General features: G+C 41.2%; 1 protein-coding gene and 1 long non-coding RNA gene across 2 annotated transcripts; one reads left to right on the top strand and one right to left on the bottom strand.

Annotated features, from left to right (window-relative positions):
- Nucleotides 1-4643: 4643 nt before the first annotated feature.
- LOC116723374 (uncharacterized) lies at nt 4644-18425 on the top strand. The gene is made up of 4 exons (XR_004339970.1): nt 4644-4655; nt 5125-5129; nt 6523-6528; nt 18087-18425. It is a non-coding gene; the product is annotated as an uncharacterized LOC116723374 (long non-coding RNA).
- On the bottom strand, nt 12303-23006 carry dnajb11 (DnaJ heat shock protein family (Hsp40) member B11). The gene is made up of 10 exons (XM_032568208.1): nt 22834-23006; nt 22270-22426; nt 20828-20925; nt 16910-17042; nt 16634-16776; nt 14804-14886; nt 14668-14725; nt 14477-14588; nt 14216-14375; nt 12303-13456 (listed from the first exon to the last, which is right to left on the bottom strand). Exons 1-10 carry the CDS (start codon nt 22905-22907, stop codon nt 13392-13394), a joined length of 1083 nt encoding a protein of 360 aa, XP_032424099.1. The 5' UTR covers nt 22908-23006; the 3' UTR covers nt 12303-13391.
- Between the last annotated feature and the right edge of the window lie 611 nt (nt 23007-23617).

Below are 23617 nucleotides of genomic sequence, written 5' to 3'. Positions count from 1 at the left end.
TTCCTTACTGTGCGTTTCTGTTCCCATTTCTGTTCCTTTATGTGGAAGCCTAGCTGTGACCTGTTGGAACAGCTGGAAGGATAAAAACTCCAGTAAAGTCAGACCAGTTTGGGAACGGTTCTCTGCCTCTCAGGCCTCATTCTAAGGCAGTGGTGCCCAAAGTCAGTCCTCAAGGGTCGGCATCCTGCATGTTTTAGTTCTCTCTCTGGTGGTACCAACAACCTTCTCAGCATGTCAGTGTTCTTCTTCGGTCTTCTAATGAGCCATCATTGGACCCAGGTGCGTTAAACTAGGGAGAGAACTAAAACATGCAGGATGCCGGCCCTCCAGGACCCACTTTGGGCGCCACTGTTCTAAGGGCTTAGATTATCCTGAACTATCTCTGTAGTAAACTGCTTCAGGCTTCGGAGACTGGAGGACAAACTGACCACTTTTCCTAACCTTTTTCTCCTACTGCTCTCCAACTTCCTTTTTTCCTTTTGCTGTTATTTCAACTGTTAACGTTTGTTTTTTTCTGGTTCTGTTTGGCTGTGGTTCCCTCCTGGAGGAGGACATCAGCGGAGTTAATGCTGCCATCAACTAACCCTTCTCCCTCTCCTGCTGTTATTTTAATTTATTTGGTAGGAACAATGCATATCAACTGACATGTCTGTAAATGCGCCAGGATTAGCTAAATAGCCAAAGTCTATTTTCAGTTGTTGTCCCTGAACATTAACTTTTAACTTTTCATTAACATGGAAAGTAGAGCTAGATACGTTTTGCTTTTTGTGTGTGTGCGTGGGTGTTTGTGTGTGTGTTCTCAAATGTGTGTGGTCTGTCTTGTGGCAGATTGTACTGATCCAGGTTCTGGTTCTGGTTCTGCTGGTCCGGAAAGAGTGAATGCTGCAAGTCAATGACTCAATCTGATTCATTGGGTTTCCTTAGGAAGAAAACTTTTTCAACTAATTTCAATAATAAATTGATTGATATCTAGGATCAATTTGAATCTATGGGTGACGGAACTGAAATGACTTTTGTTGTAAAGAGCCTTGAGACAAACCTACTGTGAAATGGTGCTACATAAATAAAATGAATTGAATGTTCATACATCTACGCACAGGTGTTTTATGTCTTTAAAAATATTTGTTAAAAAATAACTCGACTTATCTTAAGCTCTGAGATTCCCTAAGTCTGTGTCTATGTTTAACATAAGTATGTAAATATTTAAGCCTTCACAATGAATTCCAATCATAAAGCACCACTGAATATCACTTTCTTTTACGTCTCTTCAGAAAAGTTAGCCCACCTTTATTAACCAAAGGAGTTTGTGGTGGATTCAATGTCTGTGCTGCAAAAAATACCCTTTGTCAGGACCTTGGGTTGTTTTGGTGTTTGATTTATTCATTCTAGTTTCATTATTCTTCTGTGTTCCTGAGTCTCTGTGTTTGATTATGTCAGTCTTGTTTCTGTTTTATTTTACTTCAGTGCTTTCTTAGTGATTCTAATTTATGTTTATTTGTGTGTCTAGTTATTCTTTGTTACTCTAGTTTAATTATGTCAAGTTATTTTTTAATGTTGTATTCATTTCCTAGTCCCCAGTGTACTCTCTCTCGCCCCCTGTGTCACTTTATTCTCTCTCCCTTCACACCTGCAACCCATTAGTTAATCAGTCAGGTCATTTGTCCTACATTCACTCTCCTACCTTTTTCCTACCTACTCTCCTTCCTCTGCTGTCACTCCTGGCTGGAATCCTCCTTTAAATCCCATCACTTCCCTGTGTCATCCTGCTGGCTTTTTATTCCCAGTTCTTGTTTGTTTGTTTTTGTTTCTCTCTGGCTCCCTGCCTTCCCTGTGATTTTTTGATCCTTCAGTTTGAGTTAAAACTTCAAAACCAACTCGACGTCTTCGCCTGCTGCTTTGGATCCTTCAACTAATCTACACATCCTTCTCAAAACAGGTTAAAAAAAATATAGAAAGCAAGACTGTTTTCCCCAAGTGAAATAATTTACCAGTGGAACTAGTATGTTTTATTAATGTTCAAGAGTTATTGACTTAAAATAAATTCATATATCTTACTGAGAAGTTATAAGAAAGCTTTGCCCTATTTTTAGTGGACTAAGATATTTGTACTAGAAGCTAGATGAAAATACTTGATAGGATTTAGCTTTTTTTTTGCAGTGTACAGTTTGATCTGAGCTGCAAAACAAGCTCAGATCATCACTTCTCCTTCACTTTGGTTTGTGTGAGGTATAGTGCTCCTTTACTTGACTTTCTTCAAAATGTTTATTTCCCTGCCCATCAGCACAGCCTTCTTGCAAGTGGAAAATGCAGGAAAAAACATCCAAAGAGAAATCCAGGAACTGTCAATCCAGGAACTTTTTTCGTCAAGAACAGATTGAAGCATCATCCTCATTACTGCCATCACTGATGAAGAGGAAACTGTCTTCAATGGCTGAAACTTGTGAATAATTGTCACTACAGAATGTTGAACTTCAGGCTGCTGTAGCCCTTCTCAGACTGATGGTACTTAATATATTATATTATATTTCATTCAGTGTGACATTCCATTTCAGTGTAAATGGGAATGTAACTTTATTTGTGGAAAGTGATAATTCTCTTAATTTGCCAAATTTTCCAAGGATCAGTTTTCAAACAATATATTTTTTATTTTTATAATTATTTTTATATAGCTGGAAAATGTAACTTTTATAAAAGAAATTTATTATTATTATTTTTTTACATACTTGTTCAAATGACCACCATGTCATGACAATATTTAGACAATCTGTGGAAAAAAAATCGAGCTACATTGGCTTCTCCCAGTGTTCCCAGTACAAACTGCAGAAATACACCACTCAACCAATCAGAGACAGGAAGGGTGTCTTAGCACTGTCAATCACTCGTGTGCTCACCCGCTCCCCTGTGCTCTCTGTTACGCTACAGCTGGTTCACCGCAACAAAGCCTGCCACCAATGCTAACATTAGTTAGCATAGTCACTGATGATGGTGGAAAATGATGGTGATTTTCCACCATCATTAGTGATCAAACAGTGCAAATGGTGAAATGGTGAGTTGTTTCTCTGCCCTTAGCATATTTAGCACCATTGATTGACAGCACTAAGCCCCACCTCCCGGCTCTGATTGGTTGTTTTTGGTCAGAGCGGTGCATTTCTTCAGACAATAGCAGCATAAGCTGAGGAGCACTTCTATCTATTCACAGATGATCTGTTTCATAGCATGGTGACGGTTTTAACAAATATGGGAAGAAAAAACCAACATATTTCTGTAAAAGCTACATAATGCAGCTTTAATGTCTAGAAGTGCAAAAGAAAGATGACTCAATATTTTACTGCTCCGTTTCCCTGTGAGAACCATTTGCCTGTTTTCTGAATTACTTAAATATTCTTTCATCAATGCCTAAGAAGTTTCTCATTGCGTTCTTAAACACTGTCAGAGCGAAATCATATTCGGGAAATGCCAAACAGTTTTCTGCTTTGAATAATGCCCCGTCAGAGAGGTCAGGCACCATTAACCGAGCACACCGCCACAAACAGCTAGTAAGTACATAAAATGTTAAGTACGTACATAAAATGCTGATTAAAAAAAAAATTCCCCACATCATTTTTGCGCCCCCTCTAGTGCAGCGTCCCTATGTGTTGCATACAGTGCATACCCACTTTTTGTGCCACTGTACCTGGATGTCAGACAAATTCTGGGGTTTATGTCTGCTTATTTGCAAGCCCAAAAACGACAACCCACGACTCATTAAATCTGCAAGACTTCAGAAAAAGTAAAAAAAAAAAAAAAAAAGCCCAAAGTCGCTTATAATAATCAAACTTGGCGAGCGAAACTCAAAATAGTACCTGATGTATCAGCAACAAAATGCGCATCTCTGTCTTCCCACCATTGTTTGTTTCTGTCGCTGCTGATACTGTCGAAAAAAAGGCGATGACTCCATAAGACGCGTGGAGGAAATGAAATTAAATTCCAAAAGAAAATAGCAACGCACAGTAACGCAAAGTGATTTTGATAAGTAACTGTAGTCTGACTACTGGATTTGAAATAGCAATTTGTTAGATTACTCGTTACTGAAAAAATGGTCCAAAGCCAGTAACGGGTTGCTGACATCACTGTTTGAACTCAAAGCTCAGTTTGCACTCTTAGCCATGTTTGCTCAGTTTGCACACTTTACTCAGTATTAACTCTAAGCTCAGGTTGGTCAGCTTGAACTGAGAAAACTGAGCCAAGATTTAAAACTGTGCAAACTGAGCCAAGTGTGCAAACTAACCAAACTGAGCCAAGAGTGCAAAGAGAGCAAACTGAGAAGTGTGCAAACTGAGCCAAGAGTGCAAACTAACCAAACTGAGCCAAGAGTGCAAAGAGAGCAAACTGAGAAGTGTGCAAACTGAGCCAAGTGTGCAAACTAACCAAACTGAGCCAAGAGTGCAAAGTGAGTCAAGTGTGCAAACTGAGCCAAGAGTGCAAAATGAGCAAACTGAGCCAAGAGTGCAAACTGAGACTTTGAGGCTTTTATTTTAAAATTTTCAGTAAGCTTCATGTTAAATGGCCACACTAACCCAATAAGATCAGTGCTAGGTTCGGCTACGGGAGTAGAGAAATGTGTGAGTGTATTAATGACCACAGACCAGAAAATAAGTTTCAACTGCCAGCTTATTGTTTGTTGAAAAGAAACATTACAAACAGTTGACGTACAATGACACAAAATTCAATCCAAAATAGCTACCCTGTTTCGTTCAGAATATTTTATTTAATCCCTGTTTGAAATTTAAACTTAATTTTAGGTAATAAAGGACACTATTTATTTAAACCTAGGTTATAGTTCTATTTAAGTTCAAGTTGATACTATTAATCTATTTAATTCACAGTTTGTTTTTAATCTTTTTAAATCTATTTTAGTTATTTAGAGTTCTTTTTAAGAAGTGCTTTTTTTCCAGTAGGAAAACATGGGCAGGTCATACCAGTTTGGACTATTCGCAATGTCCAGCAGAGGGCGTAGCTCCTGCTACACGGCAGTTACAGGTACAGGGCTCCCGGGTTACGGCTCGCCATCTTGTTTCTCACTAGCGGAGAAACTCAGCAATCGACTCGGAATTTCCCGGTCCAATTTCCAGCAGAACCTTAAAGGCCTGGTTTAATAACTAACAAAGCATAACAAAAGTTCTTTTAACTTTGCTTGGTACTGAATAAAATAATATACTCGCTGATTTGGATGCTTCACCCACACCAGTTCATCCCTTACTTCCACGGGTGAGCTGTGGAAGTAACGGTTTTTGAACATAAAACAACATAAATGCGCTACTTTAGCTTTCCGTTTCAATGAAATAAAATTATTTTACAAATAACATCCTTCACAGAAAATAAAATACGCTTTTTAACTCACCAAGTACAGTTCTGTAACATATAACACTCCCGAACTCAGTCAGTTAAAAACAATGCGGAAAGCTCCTCCTTCAAAAATGGAAAAAGGTTTCCAGACAGCAGGTAGACTTTTTAATCGTCGATTTTCTTTTACCTTTCTCTCTTACACAGCGCAACTCTTTTAGCTTCTTCGTTCTCCCTGTTTCTTCTTCTTCTTCTTCTTCTTTTCCTTTTTTATGGCGGTTGGCAAGCAACTTTTAGATGTGCATTACCGCCATCTACTGGAATGGAGTGTGGATCGGGACGCTAACTATATACACCCCCCTCAAAACAAAACAATACAAACAAAACAATAAAATAATAATAATAATAATAATAAAATAACAACACTTAAATCTTTTCTCCCTGTTTCTTCTTCGCGCTCTCTGATTTTTCTTCTCGCGCCAGAGGACGTAGCAATCCGATTGGCTGGAGGTTGTCACATGGGCTACACATCAATATGACCCTTCAAAATAAGAGATTTTTCTCACGTTTGACCGTTTTAGCTGCTGACAAAATAAATGTTTTATACGGTTTTAAACTAAATAAAATATCATTACATGAAATACTGCCAAGTATGAAACGGTACACAGTAAAAAAAAAAAAAAAGAAAAACACAAAAAACCCCGACAATGTCCTGGTACTTTTCTGCCATTTCACCTTCATCTGCGTCGTGTCAGTCGACCTCGTTCAGGGTTTGAGTCCAGGAAAAACTCTAAACAAAGGGAAAGGATACTCAAGTTTAACACAGAAACAGTTCATGTTATAAACTTGCTTTTTACAAAACACTTCTAAATTACATTGCAGCAGCACATCACCTTTCTCATCAGCGTCTCATCAATTGCAAATAGCTCTTTGACAAACAACAACATTGAGTAATTTGGATGAATTCTGACAGATAAAAAAAATGTACACTAGAACCGCGCCAATTGCAGTTTTCTGGCCAGTCTTCAAAAAGTCTGACCTGTTAATTCTGACTTTGGCCGATACTGATTGTTTTGTCTGAATATGCAGCAAAAAGTCAGTGGGTTGGCAACAGTGGGGTGACTATTGAGAACTGCAAACATGGAGACATGACCTGGAGGGCCGTCTATCAGTCAAACTTCTCTAACGGGAAAACAGGAGAGGACAGTGGTTGATTTTTAGATCTTTGCTGAGACAGATAAGATCAGTGGATAAAATCAGCTTCACATGTATCGGCGTTGTGTTAACATGGAACTCGGTCTGTTAAGATGTTTTTGATTGAAATAGCTTTTGATTTTAGTACATGTGACCACTTAATGCTGCACATTCAAAGAATGACCGTTTGCAGTTCTTTATGATCCATAAAATGTTTAGAAAATCTGCTGTGCATAATCATTTGGAACAGTGCATTTTGAGTTTTTTATTTTTGATAAAAATACTGTTCTCATGGGGAGCTTTGTTCAGTAAAATTTGATTTATACTGTAATAGTTCATGACTTGAAAATTATACTGACCATCATCAGAAGAGAGAACAGATAGAAATTTACAAAAGGTTATTCCTTTATTTCTCACTGTCTTCAACGTAGAGCCTTCAAAACCAAAAAATAAAATCTGAATATTTTTCTATATAAACTCTCGTGCCTTAGGTGCTGCCTTTAAATTATGATACTCCCCAGATATTCATTTCTATCTACTTGTTTGTTCTCAGTTACCCAGGACACGCCAAAACGACAAAAGGCTTAAAAATAAAGCAACTTAACAAGTTATAACTTAAATAGGCCATAACTTGTATTGGGAGCCATTTCAATAAATCAATGTTTATGAGGAATTTTATTAAGAGCAGCTACTCATTAAAGCTTTTGTATTTAGAACCTTACATTTTTGTAAAGGTGTAGCAGAGATTAGATCAGTCAGACTGAACAAAACTTGTATCTAAGCAACATTTGAATTTTAGTTTTACTTCTCTGCAGGCTGCTTCCTGAGAATAAGTAAGAGAAACGAATGCTTACTGTTTGATGTGCATTACTAGTAATTTTTGGTCCTGCAGCTTGAATGTGGTTTTAAAAGTTTTTAAAACCACATTTTACGTTACATTTCAATGGAGCCTCATTGACCCCCCCAAAATTGCTCTTAAGAAATTTTCCTGTTTATGGTCCCCCCCAATGATGAGATGGGATTTACGCCCTTGCTGCCAGAGTCAGAGCAGGTCAAAACACCCCATGGCGCCAGCGTGCACACACACACACACGCACACACACGCACGCCCACACACACACCCACACACACACACACACACACACACAGAGCTGATTGCTCAATTAGTGCTCCTTTAGCTGGTGCCTCTCTTAACCCCGCAACTACGCTTACAGGTTATTACATTCAGGGTCAAGTGTGATCCTGGTGCTTATCTGCGTCAACAACTGGCAAGTGCAGAAGCGTTCACATTTTACAAACAGACCTCTGTGAGGAATAAGAAGTGATTTACGGAGGGACGCGATCAGAGAGGCAATGCTGCCCCCTTGAGCTCTGCACTTTGCAATTACGCATGGATGAAAGATATTGTTTGTGGGTGGTTGGTAAATCCCAGACGTAACTCACTCAGGCGTGCTCTCCGAGAAGCACATCTCAGAGTGGGTCACACATTCACACACTACAGTGCCATGCAAAAACGTTCATGTGAGTATTGGTTCTTGAACTTTCGTATAGTTTTTGCATGTTAAAACTAGAAACTCACTGCTGGGATTTTAGGTGAAAGACTAAACAAAACGCATGATGGTGTATAAGGGTCAGTGTAGATAGAAAACATATGGAGTGAATTTTCACCCAAAAAATCTCAGAAATTAAAAAAAAAGTTTGAAAGTTGAAAATTTGCTAGAAGAATGTCTGTCTATCTATCTATCTATCTATCTATATCGATTTATTTATAATCAATTTATTTTTCCTTGATATTTTCAGACTCTCTTCATAAATATTTTTCTTCATTCTTTTCACAGTGATCACATTTTATATGTATGTATACTGTATGTATTAAGCGTTTTGTATTATAAAAAGTGTATAATTAAGTCTTGATCTTGTAATTAATTATTAATATTTCCTCTTCCAGTTCTCCTTTCTACGGAGCTCAATTGGTGGCATGGGAGAAAAAAATACAGTGGTCACAACTTAATAACTCGTGAGAACGACTTGTTTAATTTGTGGGAAAGACTTAATTGTACCAAATCATGGGCACAGCTTGTTTTTTGTTTTTTTTCATCCACGTCACCAGACATGGTGAATATTTCATGTATTTGTTCCATATTTGTCTCCTCCTCTCTTCTGAATTTCATAAAACCATCTTCCTTTACTTTTTTCATCTCCTTGTTTTGGCCATTCTTTCATCAGTTTTTTTTGATAATATTCTTTCCTTTGGGTTTGCTTGGTTTTACCATGGAGCTGACAGGATTTTGAATTGCTGTCTTTGAGATCTTTTTTTGACATCTTGTTTCCTTTAACTCCTACATGTGCTGGTGCCCAAATATTTAGTGTTAGACAAATATTTTGTGTTCTAAATAATACATGCAATATTTCAAGTATAATGTCTGGCCTACTATCAGAGTAATTATGTTTTAAAGTTAAAAATAGAGTTTGAATCTGAACAAATGATGGTTTTTAGTGGTTTCATATCTTCTGTGTTGTACCGCCAACATCTTGCCTGCTCACACCAACAATCCATCTGTGATTTGTTGCTCTATTTTTAAGTTTAATTTCAGTTCTGCTATGCTTTACCCTCTTCTTTCCTGGTCAAAGGGTTTTTGATAAAATGACAAGTTTGGTTTGCGTCCTGCGCGGCAGCAAAATCAACCAGATAAAAGTGACATCAGGTTGCTTCAGCATCCGTCGAATCGGAGAGGGACTCTTTCTGAAGCGTGCGAAGGCTCATTTGGAAAAAAACAGCCTGTGGTTGTAATGTGTCAAAAATATGCAAACAGGTCTGAATTCTTTTGCACAGCATTTTAAGTCTTATGGTCAACTTACAGGGTGCAAAGTGTTTTGTAGGAAGCAAAAGGGATTTCTTTTTTTTCTTCCAGGGAAGCATCTTTAATAAAGGATCAGTCTGAAGCGTACTGTGAGCAGTCTGAGGTTGGTAGTCTTATGAATGCCTAACTGAGCAGAGGCATCCAGCTGTAGTGGGCTGACGCTAAGTGGTTTTATTAGCTGGAGAGTTGAGCTGCGAGGCAGAACAGCTGTTGACAAAGCTCCTCTGTTCCTCTGCGGAGCTTCTTCTCCCTGAAAAAGACGGTGCAGTGGGGCTGAGGAGGAAACTCCCTTTACCACAGCCTTGCTATCTCTGTGGGAGTTCATTATACACACAGACTGGCCACACACACACACACACACACATGCACACGCAAACTAATTCATGAGTTGTATGAGATTATTGCACATTCACAAACACTGGTGGGCAGATGTGCATTTTACCGCACCGTAAACTAACCACAGTGATTATTTCTGTGGACATTCCCCTTCCCCACCCATCCACACAGGCTCCCCGGCAGCCTTCCACCCACAACGCATCCACCCACGAGGTCTGGGTGTGGATGTTAAAGGTTGAGGCAAGGAGCACCCACATGGCAAACATTAATATAAGAAAAGCCACAGAGGAGTCAAAGGGTCAGATGATGGCAGGGGTAACACCACTGTCACCTAGACCTCACACATACAAGAGCTCCATCACTACACATTTCAATCCAAGCTTTGAATGTAAGTCACTAACATGTTCATGAAGTGTTAGTTTACAGAGAAACGTTCTAGAGTCCAGTACTGCTTAGTGGACAAATTAATTCTCTGGTTCAGGGTATTTTTCGTGATCTTGTTGCAGTTGGAGTCTTTTTCCAAATGAAACAAGGTGTTCCACTAGGCTCAGGTTTAAATTCCATGATTTATTTATAAAAGATTTATGGTCATGTTCAAAGCTATGCTGATGATAAACAGTTCTATGTTGCATTGTTCCACTGTTTGACCAAATTTTAAATACTTGGGTATGGATAGTTTAGATTTTTCTTCAACTCAATCTGGACTAAACTAAAAAAAATTCAAAATTGGTATAGACGTACGAGAGAGAGACTTTAAACACTGGTTATTGAAAAATAAATTAAAAATATTAAGGTGTTTTATTTGGAACTAATCTCAGTTTAACATCAGATTAAAAATCCTAGCCAAATAGTCCAGAACAACTTCAGAAGAAATTAAACTCCAAGGTCTATGTCAAGACACACTATTGCTCACCATCCACTATCACCGTCAGACCGCCCCAGTCAGCTGTGGCTGCTGTCCAATAGCTTGCCACCATCAGCGTGTGAATGTGTATGTGAATGACTGACGGTAGTGTGAAGTGCTTTGGAGTCCTCTGGACTTGATAAAGTGCTATACAAGTACAGGCCATTTACCATCAATCAGTATTTGCGCCAAAGTGGAATTTGTGGTGGACGACTTTGTTGAAAGCAAAGCATAAAAATCCAAGACCGGAATTTACCACAATGCATGTCGAAAAGCCACAAAGCTTCTGGGAGAATGTACTATAGACAGATGAGTCAGAACTGGAGCCTCCTTGGCTCTTTGTTCACAGATCCAAAATGAAGCAGACCAAAAACAGAACACTGTCCGTACGCATAGAGGAGGCTTGGTTCTGTTCTGGGGTTGGGTTGCTTTACTGCATCTGGTAGAGTGACTTGAACAGTATGCCGAAAATGAACCCGGTAGGATGAATTCTCAAGACTATCAAGGCGTTCTGGAGAGAAATGTGCTAGTGTCAGAATGCTTGATCTCAGTCACAGGTCATCAGTCTTCAAACAAGGTAAAGACCTGAAGCAAACAACTAAAAAAATCCAATAATAATGAAGAGTTTAGATCAGGGCCTTCTATGAGCCCTGATTTAAATCCTGTTGAACATCTGGAGAAGGTACCTTTCAAACCTGACACCACTGAAGCAATTTGGGTCAGAATACCTGTGGAAATTTGATTGCCTCAATGTCAGATATCAAGTTACAAGTACAATCATTTTTGTCAAGTCCTTTTTCATTAGTTTGGTTTTTCTAATGGATCTGTTGGACTACAATTCAAAAGCAATGTCTGATTTTCACTGGTTCATTTTCAGTCATTTATCAGTACTTTTGTCAGTTTCAATTTATTTCAGTGATCATTATGGGCTCTTTGTTGATTCATTTTGTCAACAAACTCGGCCCACTTTTAAGTAAGTGGGACAAATTTATACAGAGCTTCCCCAGTCATACTGACCACGCAAAGTACTTTACAACAGTCACAAACACATTCAAGCACTGGTAGGCAACTTGGGGTTAAGGGTCAAATCACTATGTGTCGGGAAGAAGCTGTACTTGAACCCACAACCGTCCGATTATAAGATGACTACTCTTACAGAGATGATGGAGCATTTTTTCGGACAATGTCCAGCTGGCTCCTGCAGAGCTCTCACAGTCCATAAAAAGTTGTGTGTCATTCAAACGTGTTGAATCCGTAACTCTTCTGTAAATTCACCAACTATAATTTCCCCAAAACGCCTCATAAATAGCCGCTCCCAAGAATAAGGGGCTTGTCTCCCCAACGCCTGAATAGGACGCTTACATCTCCTCTGATTGGCTGAAAAAGCACCATGGCTGAATTATGAATATTTCATGTAATTGTTTTCACCCATCACTTCCATAATTTTGAATGACTTATTACGTGAGCAGGCTTATTCACATCATTTTAATTTCTTATTCAATGGAAAAACTGCAATTATGAAATTGCATTTTATCGACATTAGCAGAAAAAGATTTTGTGCACATTTGTAGTGAAAAATGCAGCTACTAAACTTGTGATGTCTGTTCTAGATTTGTCAGCTCCTTGCCAACCAGCCCATCTCATATCTGCGTGTGAACCAAATGACATTCAGATCCGATCAGTCCTCCTGATGTGCTCATGGTTTTATTGTCAGTAGGAATGTAGACACCGTAACAGAGCAAAAACCTCGAGTTCTGCTTTAGAAACAGCAGCTTTCAAAGTCCAACAAGACCTGAGGGCTAAACTGCAGATAGCGTGTTTGTACAGAAGCAGCGACGGTAGCGTGCCATTTTAATGGCTCTGGTACCATCTAGTGGTATATTTGTGGTATGACATGTAATCAAATTTGTATAAATCTTTATTTATATTTTAAGTAAAGAACATTATCTCATTGTACATGTAAAAACAGCCAAATAGTTTATATTAAAACCTTATTACTCTCGAAATTTGGACAGGGAGGCGGCGTTGCAGTCACATTAACAAGAGAAGGTCCTGTTGACAATCCTGATTGGAGGCCAGAGTCCCTTTGAGTCAGTGGGGGAGAAGAACAGGAGAAAATCAGAAAATGCCTGAGATGGCAAAGAAAAAGCAGTAAACCATCAGGTCTGAAGAGGCAAAGTAAACTGTGCTCACTGTACATTTGAAGAGATCAACTCTCGCCACAGTAAACCTCAGAGGATGACACTTCTCCCATCAGGAGGAAAAAGCAAACAACATAAATTAGGAAACTAATGGAAAAACCAACAGGTGTTGTTCCTTCCCACTGAACTGAGATTAAGAGCAGAGCAAATTCACTCAACACCTGGTGCTGTTGAGTTTGGATCAACTACATAAGGTCCAAGTAGAGCCATTTCAGGTGTGTGACTTCAGCTCAGCATCTCCCCCTGCAGGAGGAGTCATGATACTGCAAAAAAAGGTCTTCTCCAGGTTTTATGTTTCAGAACTTTAGAAATTACAGTAGACTTTGTAGGGGCAAAATAAAAAGTTCAAACTTTGCATCTGATTGTATATTTAAATAAAGACACTGTTGCTGCTCCTCACAAGATGATTTAAAAAATAAAAACCAACAAGATTCAACCGTCCTGAGAACATTCTGGAAATAATAAATACATCATGACCAGATCCCTGGAGCACACTCCTGTTGACTTGAACAAGTTGACTTTACTTCTTGTGGTTGTAGTAAAGAATCAGTCCTGGCTGTCTCTCCCAGTGGTTCAGTATCCCTGTAGTCCGTTGTAAACCTTCTGTACAGATTCCTGCTTCAAGATACTCCAGATACCTGGAACAACACATACATTGAGGAACTATTAGTAACGGAAGAGTCAAGTGGTTTCAACCCATGGCAGATGTAGTTCAAGAGTTGCAGTAAAAATATGTAATCATTTAACAAATAACTTAAAACAAAAAAGTTCCAACAGGCTCTTCTCTGCCTTTTATTACAACAGATCACAATGTCATCTGCAAACATGATGATCCATGGTGACTCCAGCAGACAAGCAGTTCAAAGCTGATTGATGTATTCCCACCTTGACCTTAAACTGCTACCCAGAATCATAAAACAAATATCACAGACCAATAAAACTAATTTTAATGTATAAATGTGGACTTTCTGAAAAGTATGTCTATATTTTGACATTGTTGGCCAAGTGGTACCAGCCCCCATTTTGGAACCTACTTTACTGCCATGATGGGCTGAAGATTGTTGGTCCTTGTTTGGCTCTCGTCTAGTACGAGTACATAGCTTCCATGCCATCCATTGTTGTGTTGTGTTTGTAAAGATCAGTTTGTCTTATTTTTCAGATTCTGGGTGCGTCTGACTATATGACAACCCCACCCAGTTGAGCCGTTAGTCATTTGTAATGGAAACCACTGAGTGCCAATGCAGGCCATCAGTCTGTGATCGTACTAAGATGTAATGGAAACCCAGGTTGTTGCTTTTAGGAAACACTGCAATTTTTCGAGAAACTGAATTACCACAAATAAACACTTAAAATGTGTCACTCAACAGGCACAACAAGCTTCAGCTCTGTCTTCTCACCATCTTTCTGCTGATCATCAAGTTGTGTCTGAGGAAACTCCACATCGAAGGTGATGATGAGGGAACCTCGGATATTGATGTTGTCAAAGTTCGGCAGACCCTCTCCTTTCTTCCACATTCGAGCTCCGGGTTTAGTGATCTTGTCTCTCACTATGTGGACCTGTTAAGAGATGCATTCAGTTCAACTCCTACTTTCAATTAACCGAATACCTGCTTTCTCCACCAACTTCAAACAGTGCAAGTTCGAAAAAAAAGAAGGACCTTGTGCCCGTCCAAATGGACAATGTCCATCTCGAAACCGACCAGAGCCTCAACCAAAGAGATAGTGACGTTGGTGTAAAGGTCGTCCCCTCTGCGTTCAAACACCGGATGTCTGAAAGAGAAAAGTAAGTCAGAAAGTGGCTCCCTACACGCTCATCTCATATTCATCAGTAATGAAAGCTGCTTCCTACTTCAGCACTTTGATGCGGAATCGCAGATCTCCAGGCTCGCCGTCGATGTGAGGTTCACCTGATGTCACAGATAAAACATGAGGAACGACTGATAAGACATGAACTAATGACTCTGGTTAAGCTTTGTGAAGATCACCTTCTCCAATGAAGGGATATTCCATCTCGTCTCTCACCCCCTGTTCAATCTCCACCTCCAGGGTTCTCTCCTCGTTCACCAGCCTGAGGTGAGAAAACGTCATGTTAGAGAGGAGCTTACTCAGACTCACTTAACTGTCAATACAAGAACTAACAGACAGAGTTCCACTTTATGATAATGTGGTTGGCAGCAATTGGTTGTTCATTCAGGCAGGACGCACACGCAATAACTAGCGGTGCTCCAACTACAGCTTTCTGTCCGATCACCAATGTTTGAAAAGCCTGGCCTGCCGATTCTGATTTTGATCAACACAATAACATAAAAAGTGGCTAACTATAGTTGCTAAGTTAGCTACACTGGGGTGACCATTGTTAACTGCAGGTGGAGACATGATCTGGTGGGCGGGTTGGTCAGTCACACCAGAGCAAATGGACACATGATCTGCAAAGGTCGATAAAGTTGGTGTGTCATGACTATTGGCCAATCGCTGAGCTCCCAAAATGATGGAAATCTGGACCGATTTAATTGTTGCACTTTCTACATTTAACTTCATGTAGAAATAAATATTTTTGAAAATAAAAACAGACCACAGGGCAGACACCTACTGTAGGTTATATTTATGTCAAATGCTTTCAAGTCATGTCAAGATTTATGAGTGAAATTTCATTCTCAGTTTGTAGAAAAACCTTGATAAAACAGGGCATTATTACCCCTAAAGCAAAGAACTCTGGGTAATATCAGGCTGCTTGTGTCTTTTCACAGGAAAGCTATAGTACATTACTAAAAGTGTTCACACCCTCATTTTAAAAATAACTGAATTGAGGAATTCCAATTGTTGGACACACCTAGGCTGCTTCTACAAACAACAGAAATACAATAGGTCAATTTCAGCATGATACTGTAACAGGATGCTAGCTAGGTAACCGATACACAGGTAGCATCCTTTATACCAGGAGTATAAAGCTAACAGACTTTATACCTGTGGGAATAACACATGTTAGCATTGAACTTTACTGTACAACACTCTGGAGTGGCAAATCACACTTTTGTCTCAGCTTGGTAGTTGACAAATCCAGAAGAATGGATTTGTCAACACTGTGCCAAATGTAGAGTTTGGTGGAGGGGGTGTCATGCTGTGGGGCAGATTTTCACAGGATGTCTTCAGCCCCTTACCTCCAGTACAGGGAAACTCTTTTTAGGCCTAGGAAGACATTTTGAACAACTTCATGGTCCCAGCTATCTGAACAATTTGGTGATAACATGACTCAATACCACCACACAAAGCAAGATCCAGAAAGACATAGACGAACAAGACTAGTGTGGCAGATCTCAACTGGTCTGCATAGAATCCTGACCTCAACCCAATAGAATACCGTTCTCGACTTGGGAAAATAATGTTTACAAAAGATATCAGGGTTTAAAGATTGAGCCATGTTTGGAAATCACCAGAAGACCCCAACATGCTGCCTCAGCTACTCATACCCAACAGCTTCCTGACCTCATGTCTTCAGGGTTGAAAGGATCCAGCAGGGTGATCAATTTGATCAGATCTGGTGTCTTTTTCTGACATGTACAAGTATTTAACTCCAGTTCTTCATTGCACCACAGTGGCGAGGGCTTTAGCTCCGTTTGAAAGTACAATGATGATCCAGATGTTTTGACAGTGATGCAAATGCTGCGGTTTGTAAATGTAATCAACTCCAAGCACTAACTTGATAACAAGTGTATCACAAATAGTCAGGATTTGGTCCAGAACTTCATATCCAGGTAAACAACAAAAATAATTTCAGCCTGAATGACTCCACCCCTCCTTAATGACGAGGGACTCACTTGACGTTCGGACACTCGTCGCACACCGTCTCCTGAGTCATCTGGAAGCGGCCCGGTCCGAGCTGCGTCGTCCTCATTTCCTGTCTGCAGTTGCACTTCCTTTTACCAGGAGCTTCTTTAGCTACAGGCTTGTTCCGCACAACCTGGCAACAAAACAGTTTCACGTGGAATCAAAAATAAAACAAAAATACAGCAGAAAACTCCTATGTTGTTCTACAGACGGTATTAAAGGTAATTCTGGAGTTATTAATTCAGAAAGGAAGCGGTTCTCCATACCTCCACAAAGTTCCCAGAGTAAACTTCTTCCAGCGTGACCTCAAGGTCAAGTACTATGTCATTTCCTCTGGGGATGTTCCTGTCCTGCTGCTGCCGATTTCCTCCAAACATGAAGCCGAAATCACCAAAGAAGCTTTAAGGGCAAAGACGGTGAGGGGAAACAGTCAGTGGACATTTATTTTCAAAAACACCAGGGGCCTCATGCATAACAGAGTGCGCAGTTTTCACACTAAAACTTGGCATACGGACAAATTTAGAAACGTGCAGCGCACAAAAAAAATTCAGGTGTATAAAGTCGTACGTACGCACATAGCTGCGCACCTTTCCTTTATACATCTCAATTTGAGGGAAATAGAGCGCAGCTGTTGGTCCGCCTGTCCCCACCCATAAATATATCTTAATATAAATTAGTGTAAATACCCAGACGTCTGCCACCATGTGTCATAACCATGACAACGTCCTTGTTTGTAGCAGCATAGGTATTTATAATAATAATTATATATGTTATGTAAAAGGTGCTTTCATGGCACAAAAGGTAAACTCACAAAAAAAAAGAAATAAAAATAATACATTTTAAAGAAAAAAAATCCAAAGAAAAAAGAAAGAAAATAAAGAGATCCAAGTGCAAATTCCTGTCTGAACAGCAGAGTGTTCAGCTGGGATTTAAAGACAGACAGAGAGTCAGAGAGTCCTTTGAGTGAGGAATGTGCTCCAGTAACACACGGCTCCTTCTTTAAGTTCTGCTCAGAGCTCCAGGATGTTCAGTCTGGGAAATCTAAACACTAATAAACCATCATCAACATTTCCCAGCAGATCAATAAGGTCTCTGATTAAACGCTCCCTCTGAATCCTTCCATTGGTGATGTTCTCCATTACAGCCAAAGCGCTCCTCAGTTAGCGGCTCACCTTTATGCAGCTACTTATATACATGTGATTGTCTACACACCTTGATCACCTTAAAAATAATCCAACCTGTTTGGAGTTAATCTGCTGATCCAACCCTGTTTTCTTTTTTAGTGAGAATGAAATGACCCCATAGATGCTTTTCTTGCTCTTCGGTGCAGACATCCTTATGAGACAAAAACTGAGGAAAAGTACTATTCACATTCCAGTGACGTTTTCACATCCTTTTATTTTTATTTTCTTTAGTTGTGTGCTTCTGAGGTTATGGTCTGAGACTGTAGTTCAGTTTCATCATTTACGTTTAAACAATGAAATATTCAAATCATGAAAAAACATCGGGTTTGATGCTTCTTGGTTTAAATACACTGAATGGAGTCAGATTTCAGTGTATTTAGGTGAGTTTTGAGGCTTTGTAGTTTGTTATTGAAAAGTTTGCGTAGCTGCTGCACATTTTCACAGCAGGTCAAACGTTTGCGCAAACTTTCACTCCACGTTTGTTTTGTTACATGCCGACTTGTGAGTAAAATATGGCGCCGCACATTTTTTGTGCATACGCATTTATACATGAGGCTCCAGAGCCGAATATGTGATTCATTCGTTTGAACAGATCTGGACTGAGAGCCTCCAGACCATCTGAGCCAGATAACATTTATTCAGGTTTAGATGTCCAACTGCTTGAAATATAGAGCTGGTTCCACTTCTATCTCCTGCTCAAAGACCACATCAGAGAAGTTTAATAAAATATCTTATCGGTAATGGTCTGATTTATGGTGGGATTTGATTAAAACCATTGTCGAGGCGGCCGATCGGAGCTGTGGCCGCAAGGTTGTCGGTGCCTGTCGCGGCGGCAACCCTCGAACCCGCTGGTGGACACCTTCGGTGAGGGATGCCGTCAGGCTGAAGAAGGAGTCCTATCGGGCCTTTTTGGCCTGTGGGACTCCGGAAGCAGCTGATGGGTACCGGCGGGCGAAGCGGCATGCGGCTCGGGCGGTTGCTGAGGCAAAAACCCGGGCGTGGGAGGAGTTTGGAGAGGCCATGGAGAAAGACTTCCGTACGGCTTCGAGGCGATTCTGGTCCACCATCCGGCGTCTCAGGGGGGGGAAGCGGTGCAGCACCAACACTGTTTATAGTGGGGATGGTGTGCTGCTGACCTCTACTCGGGACGTTGTGGGCCGGTGGGCAGAGTACTTCGAAGACCTCCTCAATCCCACCAACATGCCTTCCACTGAGGAAGCGGAGCCTGGGGACTCTGGGTTGGGCTCTCCAATCTCTGGGGACGAGGTCGCCGAGGTGGTTAAAAAGCTCCTCGGTGGCAGGGCCCCGGGTGTGGATGAGATCCGCCCGGAGTTTCTTAAGGCTCTGGATGTTGTAGGGTTGTGTTGGTTGACGCGACTCTGCAATGTCGCATGGACATCGGGGGCAGTTCCCCTGGATTGGCAGACTGGGGTGGTGGTCCCCCTGTTCAAAAAGGGGGACCGGAGGGTGTGCTCCAATTATAGAGGGGTCACACTCTTAAGCCTCCCTGGCAAGGTCTATTCAGGGGTCCTGGAGAGGAGGGTCCGTCGGATAGTCGAACCTCGGATTCAGGAAGAGCAGTGTGGTTTTCGTCCTGGTCGTGGAACGCTGGACCAGCTCTACACCCTCGGCAGGGTCCTGGAGGGTGCATGGGAGTTCGCCCAACCAGTCTACATGTGTTTTGTGGACCTGGAGAAGGCGTTCGACCGTGTCCCTCGGGGAGCCCTGTGGGGGGTTCTCCGGGAGTATGGGGTACCGGGCCCTTTGATACGGGCTGTCAGGTCCCTGTATGACCGGTGTCAGAGTCTGGTCCGCATTGCCGGCAGTAAGTCGGGCTCGTTTCCGGTGAGAGTTGGACTCCGCCAGGGCTGCCCTTTGTCACCGATTCTGTTCATCACTTTCATGGACAGAATTTCTAGGCGCAGCCAAGGTGTTGAGGGGATCCGATTTGGTGGCCTTAGGATCTCATCTCTGCTTTTTGCAGACGATGTGGTCCTTTTGGCTTCATCAGATCGTGATCTGCAGCTCTCGCTGGAGCGGTTCGCAGCCGAGTGTGACGCGGCCGGGATGAGGATCAGTGCCTCCAAATCCGAGGCCATGGTCTTGAGCCGGAAAAGGGTAGAGTGCCTTCTCCGGGTCAGGGGGGGTGTCCTGCCCCAAGTGGAGGAGTTTAAGTATCTCGGGATCTTGTTCACGAATGGGGGAAGAAGGGAACGGGAGATCGACAGGCGGATTGGCGCAGCGTCTGCTGTCAAGCGGGCGCTGTACCGGTCCGTCGTGGTGAAGAGAGAGCTGAGCCAAAAAGCGAAGCTCTCGATTTACCGGTCGATCTACGTTCCCACCCTCATCTATGGTCATGAGCTTTGGGTCATGACCGAAAGAACGAGATCGCGGATACAAGCGGCCGAAATGGGTTTTCTCCGTAGGGTGGCTGGGCTCTCCCTTAGAGATAGGGTGAGAAGCTCAGTCATCCGGGAGGGACTCAGAGTAGAGCCGCTGCTCCTTCACATCGAGAGGAGCCAGTTGAGGTGGCTCGGGCATCTGGTCAGGATGCCTCCTAGACGCCTCCCTGGTGAGGTGTTCCGGGCACGTCCCACCGGGAGGAGGCCCCGGGGAAGACCCAGGACACGCTGGAGGGACTATGTCTCTCGGCTGGCCTGGGAACGCCTCGGGATTCCCCCGGAGGAGCTAGAAGAAGTGGCTGGGGAGAGGGAAGTCTGGGCCTCCCTTCTGAAGCTGCTACCCCCGCGACCCGACCTCGGATAAGCGGAAGAAGATGGATGGATGGATGGATGGATGATTAAAACTTTTCAGTCTCTTTGCTTGAGGCAGATCTACTGCCTTTTACCCCCAAACTAACCAGATCCTTGGAACAACAGAACTAGTACATTAGCAAGAAAACTTTAAGAGGCTTTTGGAACATTACTTTTGACTGAAATAGTTCTTTATGTTAATAATAAAAGATAATCCAATGATTTCTAAAAGGACCACAGCACCAACCTGGAGAAGATGTCATTATGAGAACTGTGATGACCTTCTTTGAGTCCATCTTCTCCGTACATGTCATACTGTTTCCTTTTCTCCTCATCAGACAGAACCTGGATACAAAACAGCCAATCAACTTCATAGTAAACACATGCACAGTGTCAGGCACTGGCATTCAGAACTTTTTCACATTTTAAGGTTAACATAAAATTGTTAGATAATTTGTAAATAAATAGATTGTTGAAGTTGGATGCATGATCTGATATTAATATCTGTATAGTAGGGGTGCACCGATTTATCGGCCAGTCAATTTATTGGTGCCGATTTCCTTAGTTTTGGGAGATCGGTGATCGGCCGATTTTTACATGTGAAGCCGATCTTCTCCACCGATGTTATCAACCTCGGAAAAGGTGAAAAAGCACAAAGACTGTGCTTTTCTTTTCTCCCGTGAGAGAGGTTTGACTGACAAACCGGCTGACCACGTCATGGCTGCACATTTACAGTCAACAATAGTCACCCCATTGTTGCCAATCGAGCAACTTTCTTGATATATTGAGTAACATTTCAGACAAAAACATGGTATCGGCCAAAATCAGAATCGGTAAGTTAGGCTTTTTAAAAGATCGGTAATCAGCGATCGGCCACAATACTGCAATCGGTGCACCCATACTGTATAGTCCTGATATTGAAAATATGTGCACAATCCATAAGGACAGATCTATTCAGTCTAATTATATGTCTTGCTGTGAGCAGTGTCATGCTTTAGTATTTATTTTGCATTATATTTAGAATCCCAAATTGCACTTTGTGAACCATTTGAAAGAAGGTTTATTGCAGTTTGTGCACCATGCAGTATGTACAGGCTGCATCAACTACATAAGGTATTGTCCTGAGTACAAAGTAAAAAAAAAAAATTGTGTCGGATTTTAAATAGTAAAAGGTTAAGCTACATACTGTGTCAAGATTTATTTCTATCAAAACCCACTTACAGTAAAATCCAAATATATTAATGAAATCTGATTTCCAAGCTCACAAATCTTAACAGCACTTGTGATTCGTATGAATACTTAAGATATGCTAATCAAAGGTCAGTAATAAGGTAATGTGAACGTTTGAGACGGAAACACCTGCAGCGGATATTAAAATCCACTCCCACTCATCCACGTCTGACTTTTCCTGTTGCCAACTGTGCTATCCTACAGCCAATCAGCTGCAGCCACACGGTGTAGTCGGCCAATCACAGAGCTTTGATCATTTATAATAGTAACGAAATAGCAAGCGCACAAAAGACTTTTTATAACAAAGCCGTTTGGCACTTCTGGTACAATTTTGTTCTATATTGCATTTCATTTAACTTTCGAAACACTCCTGCTGTTGAGTAACTATGCTGTAAGGAGGAAGTGTGTAATGGGCCTCATTCATCTACAACTGGTACAAAACAATAGTTTTATGCTCACCTCGTAAGCTGCTCCCAGATCTGCGAATTTGTCCTGTGCTTTGGGGTCGTCGGGGTTCCTGTCGGGGTGTAACTGTAGAGCCAACTTTCTGTAGGCCTTCTTTATATCCCTGATGGTTGCTGTCTTACTCACCCCCAGGATCTTATAGAAATCTCGACTACATCAAAGAGGGAGAGAGGAGAATGGGGACATGTTCATTATTCCATAGACAGAAACACACCGAGCTCTGCTACTAATATTAGTAGCTTCCCAGTCAGTGAAGCAGTGGTCTGCTAGCTAAAGTCTCAGAGGAGACAGCCGCCGGTGTTAGGTTCAGGCTCCCTCCGTGTGACTGTTAGCTCCATGCTAACTAAGCTAACTAAACCAAAACATGACCGCTAATCCCAGCACGTTGGGGTTCAACGAAACAACAAAACGCCTTTTGGGGGTTCTACTCAGAATATCAGCCTGCTCTCCTCCACACATGGAGAGACCCGGGTAGACCAATCACAGCTAAACATGTGTACCTGCTGGCGGTGCCGTTTCACCGCTGGGTCGCTGCTTCTGCGAGCGACACCCGCTTACCTGGCAAGTACTGCCGTGGTGATATAAAGCAGCAGGCAGCACGCATTCCAGATGTTAATCCCTTTCTTAGCCATAGATCCCCGGAGTCACGAAGGAGAAGATACAGAAGGTACCAGCCGGCTTTTGAAGCTCAGATCCCGCAGCCACTCACAAGCCTTCCTCCTCCTGTCAGAGAGAGCCCTCCCACCGCGGCGTGGCCACAAACTCCGCCCACACTGAAAGAAGCTAAAAGCCAAAAGTGACACAATGCAATAAATCAGTGACATCTGGATGTAACTGGAAACATATATGCGTAAAATAATGAATGTGTTATTTATAATTATTGAAATGTTAAAATAATTTCTAAAACTTGTATTCATTGTATGTTAAAACCATATCTAGGTTATTTAGCATCAATTTAATTAACTGTTTAATAGTCTGTGTAATCTCAGAAAATTTGCTGTTGGCCTGCAGTAAATCAGATGTTGCGGTCAGTGTCATTCACTGTTATCACAAAAGTTATCTGAAGTAACCCATGACAATTAATGCATACCTAACTGCAAAAAAATTATTTTTGCTGTAAGTTTATCCTGTTGTCACTTTTTTAAATTACATTTTAAATAGTGTTTTTTTTTTTAATTTACCATAATATATTCATTTCTTCTGAAGTAAATAAGTTGTTGCTGATTCACAATCTGGAAATTAACATTAAAAATATTTAAGATTTGCACATTATTACAATATCTCTTTAATTAATAAATTATGTAATGTAGTTTGATTATGAAAACTGTCTTGCAGTCATTTT

The sequence above is a fragment of the Xiphophorus hellerii genome, chromosome 7 (assembly GCF_003331165.1).
Source record: "Xiphophorus hellerii strain 12219 chromosome 7, Xiphophorus_hellerii-4.1, whole genome shotgun sequence".
NCBI lineage: Eukaryota > Metazoa > Chordata > Actinopteri > Cyprinodontiformes > Poeciliidae > Xiphophorus > Xiphophorus hellerii.
This window is presented reverse-complemented; position numbering and strand designations above follow the sequence as displayed.

Coding starts and splice junctions, on each gene's coding strand:
- dnajb11 (XM_032568208.1), bottom strand. CDS start 22,907: ATGGCTAAGAAAGGGATTAACATCTGGAATGCGTGCTGCCTGCTGCTT. Junction 17,043..20,827: donor CATAATGACATCTTCTCCAG/GTTGGTGCTGTG, acceptor TTGCCCTTAAAG/CTTCTTTGGTGATTTCGGCT. Junction 13,457..14,215: donor TGATGATCAGCAGAAAGATG/GTGAGAAGACAG, acceptor GTGTTGTTCCAG/GTATCTGGAGTATCTTGAAG.